Genomic DNA, 5,794 nt, shown 5'->3' with positions numbered 1-5,794 from the left:
ATATATATATATATATATATATATATATATATATATATATATATATATATATATATATATACCGTATTGAAACGTATATAAAAACATTTGTCAAAGTCAATGACAAAGATTGTTAAAAATCTAGTTCAAAATGCATGTGACAAGTTCTTAGAAATTTAACATTTGTATTCATTTGTACTTTGTTTTTAAACGTTTTCAACAAATTTTGAATTTATTGTAATGTACACTACAGCTGAAAAGTTTGCATTCAGTAAGATTTTTTGAAAATGTTTTTGATTTGTCTTATTCTCACCAAAGCTGCATTTATTTGATCAAAATCTACAGTTAAAAACTTGAATAATGTATTTAATATAAATATTTTAATATACTTTAAAATTTCATTTATTTCACTGAATTTTCAGCATCCTTACTCCAGTCTTCAGTGTCACATGATCCTTCAGAAATCATTCAGATATGCTGATTTGCTGCTCAATAAACATTTATTATCAAAGTTGAAAACAGTTGTGCTGCTTAATATTTGTTTTACTTAATATATCACTTTTAATGAATATAATGAATTCTTACTGATTAAAAGTATTAATTTATTTCAAAAAATGTCTGAGATCATAGTCTTCATATTAATTTTATAGCTCTGTACTATTACTGTATGTCAGCAATTGTCTTGTATTTTTATTTATTTTAATTTTTTAAAAGGTTTTTAAGATAATGAAGTTAATATTTGAATGAAACAATGAATGGAGTCTAATGAGCAATGAAGCGCAAGCTCTGAGCAATAAAATTGTCCTTTTGGTTGTAACCCAATGACAAAATCCTTCCTATTTTTCCAAGTATATTACTATTTTTATTATATTCACATCCTATATACTTATAATGTGTTTTCTTGCTGTGTTCTGATTGGCTGCGTTCTGTTTCCTGCAGGAAATTGCACCAGCAATTTGAAATGTATAAGGACCAGGTGAGTAAGATGGGGGAAGAGGCACAGAGCACCCAGGAGCAGAAGAGTGACTCCCCCACCTGCGGAATCTGCCATAAAACCAAGTTTGCCGACGGCTGTGGCCACCTCTGTTCGTATTGCCAAAGCAAGTTCTGCGCTCGCTGTGGAGGAAGAGTTTCACTACGCTCTAACAAGGTACAGCCGTAAAGCTGCTCCGATCACACAAGCACTGACTTCAGCTGGACACTAGTCATTACTGTAATGATGACTGTGTTCAGAATGAAATATAGCATACGGTGAAGTATGCACTGCACACTACCTGCAAATGCAAGTGAGAAACTATCATTTTGTACATCAGGCTTTTATGGCTCATGTAGTGAGAGTATGGAGATCAGACTTGGCTCAAACTGAGCAAAAATATGCTGTTTGGTGCAGATGTTGTCATTTTTACGTCTAAACAGTGAGATTAAATTCTGATAGCTTGTAATGTAAATCAATGAGATGTTTTTTTAACAGAATAGCAGACTGCTGACATAAAATACATATAAATATTAGTTTTCACTTTATATTTGCCAATAATATATGTCTTAGTAAATACTTAGTTTTATGATCAAAGCTCTGTAGTTTTTATTGGGGGTAAAACATATAATAGTGCAATACAATGACAATTGAGATACATTTTTTCTCAAAAGCCTGATGTATCATCATGTGATGCATTTTTACATGATTTTTCTAAAAAAAAAAAAATAATAATAGTTTTTATAATCAGGTAAACCTTGCTTCAGTCCAGTAGTGTTACTAACAATATAAAGGTTATTCTAATGTTTACTTTATAGAATCATCAAGATTTCACAGCAAATACACACGTGAACCATGAGCTGAAGGTGGATGTTTTTAGAATTATACTAAAATGCTTTTAATGTGCTAAAAAATAATAAATTATCAGTAAGATGACATGTAGTAGAATGTGTACAACAATTTTTCAGCAACGTTTTGATCATGTTGATAGTGTAGAGGCTTTAAAAAAAATGATACAGTAGGCTTTATAGGGTTAATCCAGTACTGAGTAAAAAGTCAATCCAATTGGCAATCCAATCAAATAATAAACTACAATGATATTAGAAATTGCATTTGATATCACTTGCACTTGATATCACTATACTGTACTTACGGCAAAAAAAATAGTGTAATACGCCATTCTGAGCATATTCAATATTTACAGCTCATAATAGATATTAGAAATTGCATTTGATATCACTTGCACTTGATATCACTATACTGTACTTACGGCAAAAAAAAATAGTGTAATACGCCATTCTGAGCATATTCAATATTTACAGCTCATAATGAAAGAGATGATTTTGAGAACTGTGACAGTGTGAGATGTTTATAGATGCTAAAAGCCATGTTTTATTATTTAAGTAGTTGAACTTATTAATGCAGGGCCTTTTTTGTCATGTAATTTCATACAGAAATCATTCAACTCATTGTAACGCATTTGATCTTGTGTTATTTCCTGCTGCTGGCCGCTGAGGGTTGAGGGGGTAATGCGATGACCACAAGAGGGCAATGCTCCCTCTGTTTTTACCACATCGCCTGTTGGCCCGGGGCGATGGATGTATCAGGCCAGAAACTGCTTATCTAACCTTTTGATGTCTCTCTCCCAGCACAGTCTTGGTGCTTTTAAGCGGCGATGTGATTGGTTGCAGTAGTTCGTGAACATCCCTTTATGTGTGTCTGAATGTCACTCACACTTGTTCTCCTCTCTTCTTTTTTCCCTTGTCTTTCTCTCTTGCGTTTCCTCCCCTGTGGAATTGCAACAGGAGGATAAAGTGGTCAGCACCCTTTTTTCTTGACTATGCTTTGATATTTAGCTTTTGCAAAAGTGTGATGATTGCACACCTCCATTAAATCAATTATTATTATTATTATTTTTTTTTTGGAGCAGCAGAAATATCTCACAGGTAGTAAGATAGGCTCCTTTTTTAAGCCAGTCAGAAACAATCTCTGTCCGGTTGCTCTATATGACTTTGAAGGATGGGTTTTTGGAAAGAGTGTGTGTGGTTTAAGTTACACTGTAAAAACACATGACAATTTTTCAAGGATAACAGAATGACATTTTGATGACAATTGATATGTCTTTTACTTAAACAACTATTTTTAACAGCAACATTTTAACAATTTTAATACAATATACAGTATTTTACTATAAACGTTTGTTTTATGTTACAAACATTTGTATATTATATTTTAGTTTATTTATGTAAATATATTTATATATAAATGTGTGCATATATTTATGTGAGACCCTGGAGCACAAAACCAGTCTTAAATCGCTGGGGTATATTTGTAGCAATAGCCAAAAATACACTGTATGGGCCAAAATTATCGATTTTTCTTTTATGCCAAAAATCATTAGGATATTATGTAAAGATCATGTTGCATGAAGATATTTTGTAAATGTCCTACCATAAATATATCAAAATTTCAGTTTTGATTAGTAATGTGCATTGCTAAGAACTTCATTTGGACAACTTTAAAGGTGATTTTCTCAATATTTAGATTTTTTTTGCACTCTCAGATTCCAGATTTTCAAATAGTTGTATCTCGGCCAAATATGGTCCTATCATAACAAACCATACATCAATGGAAATATAATTTATTCAGCTTTCAGATTATGTATAAATCTCAATTTTGAAAAATTGACCCTTGAGACTGGTTTTGTGGTCCAGGTTCACATATTATATTATAGACACTTGCAGTTAACGATTCACTTCTTAATATATTTTTAATATAAATTTGATTAACAGTTTTTATTGTGATAGCAAATTGGTTGGAGTTATCAAAATGGCTGAAATCACGTACAGAACCTGTACTAAATGAGAAATGGTTGTGATATTGCTAGAATCAACTGGATGACATTGCATCACCCCTCATTTCAACATCAGAACATTTTCATATTATTTAAAAAAAAAAAAAGGGGGGGAAACCATAATAATAGCTTTACAATAAACAACAAACAGCTTTGTGAATTTTAATTTTTGTTGTGATTGCATAGCGACAAAAAGAACACTGTATTATTGCAGTTTGATAAGACAAATAAGATCTCTAAAAGTTCCTAATTTTTATTTATTTATTATTATTATTTTTTTTTTAAACAATTGATTCCAACAATGACATTCCAATGGCATCAAATTGAGGTTTGGCTTAAATATCCTGCGTCTCAGATGTTTCTTAAGAGGAAAAAGACAATATGCTGTATGTAGATTTATAGGTTCAGAAGGACAAAGTTGATAGTTAAATGAGAACTCCCTGAGCAATTAAACAGCAGCCTCTTTCTTGTGCATGTTGTTTGGGCTGCATGAGTACAGTGTAGTAAAAGTGTTGCGTCCGGCTCCAGGCTGGCAGGCAGCGCTGCTCTTTGTGCAGAAGGACAATAGAAACACTCTCGTGTTCCCTTGAGCACAGATGGTGATGCAGCAGGTTCACCTGGAGTGTTACCAGTCACACACTGGCCCCGCTTCTGAGTTATGGTGATCCCCATAGATCTCACTTGATCACTTGGTCTTGATAAAGCCCAGTAATATGGCAGTATATGGGTGAATTTTTGCTCCAAAATCAAAAATTATATTTTGCATGAAGAAAATGAATATTATTAATTACTTGACCAGATGTATAATATAAAATTCAATTTCTATAAAGAAAATGAAGGCTATTCATTGCCATAATGTGTCCAGATGTATAAATATAAAATTAAAACAAACATCATCATTGCTGTAAAACAGTAATTGCAGATTTAGTGGCTCTGCAAATCTGATTACAGTTTGAGACAGTGTTGAGATCTATTGTGAGACTCTATAGATGATATGTGACTGGGGTATTTCTCTGTCGAAACATCTGAGAAGCAGGAGGTAAAAGGCTCAGTTTGTATTTAATCTCACCATTTAAACTCATGACTACTAGGAGGAAAAAAAGAGATATTAAGGAGATTTCCATTCCTACAGTTGCCCATATTGAGATGTCTCCTGGTCATTTAGCAAAGAGTGATCAGCTCTTACTGGTTATAGATTGCAGCACTGGTAGAGTGTGACGTTTTCATGTTTCTTTCTTTTACCTCTGTTGTCTGAGTGTCAGATGTTTGTCTGATTTTTGGTGTCTTGGTTCTCTAGTCTGTAGTTCCGTTTCCTTACGTTTTCTGGTATCTCAGCAGTAGCAGGACCATGCCGAGCTTTTATCCGGTTGCCCGGCGGAGGATTGAATTGCCAGTTAGTTCTTGGTGACTGGATTTTGTTTCTCCCCTCTGTGGTTTACAGCATTAAGGGTTTGAATGGAGACAGTACTTGTGATCCTAACCTCTCTGAACCCTGGAGACAGTTTTACATAGAAATATCTTAAAGGGGTCATATGATGCGATTTCAAGTTTTCCTTTCTCTTTGGAGTGTTACAAGCTGTTCGTGCATAGATAAGATCCCTAAAGTTGCAAAGACTAAAGTCTTAAACCCAAAGAGATATTCTTTATAAAAGTTAAGACTTGTCCACGCCCTCCTAAAACGGCTCGTTCTAACACGCCCCCACATGTCTACGTCACTATGTTGGAAGATTTGCATAACGCCGCCCAAATGTTCAAAGAAAGAAGGCGTAACTTTATTGTTGCTGCCACCACTGCCGCCATGTTGTGAAGACGCTGTGTGTTTCGTTGTGAAAGCGAAACTACTTTGTTTGGCCTTCCAAAAGAGGACACGACTAGAAATCAGTGGTTAAGTTGTATTTACAACACTGTTCCAGAACAGTTCAACCCAAATATATTTAGATGTGTGCAACGCATTTTATGGAGGACTGTTTCCTGATCCTGGTAGAGTA

The 5,794-nt window shown here is 33.9% G+C and overlaps 1 protein-coding gene across 1 annotated transcript in view; it reads left to right on the top strand.

The window, feature by feature from the left end:
* LOC107556955 (regulating synaptic membrane exocytosis protein 2-like) overlaps nucleotides 1–5,794 on the top strand; it is a 99,458-nt gene that overhangs the window by 39,078 nt on the left and 54,586 nt on the right. The window contains exons 3-4 of the mRNA XM_016240224.1: nucleotides 919–1,129; nucleotides 2,758–2,769. Coding sequence (XP_016095710.1) covers nucleotides 919–1,129; nucleotides 2,758–2,769 — 223 coding nt within the window. The remainder of the gene's footprint in view (nucleotides 1–918; nucleotides 1,130–2,757; nucleotides 2,770–5,794) is intronic.

This window comes from Sinocyclocheilus grahami, unplaced genomic scaffold, assembly GCF_001515645.1.
Source record: "Sinocyclocheilus grahami isolate Dianchi unplaced genomic scaffold, SAMN03320097.WGS_v1.1 scaffold585.1, whole genome shotgun sequence".
Classification (NCBI taxonomy): Eukaryota; Metazoa; Chordata; class Actinopteri; order Cypriniformes; family Cyprinidae; genus Sinocyclocheilus; species Sinocyclocheilus grahami.
The sequence above is the reverse complement of the archived record's forward strand: the minus strand, read 5'-3'. Positions and strand labels throughout refer to the sequence as shown.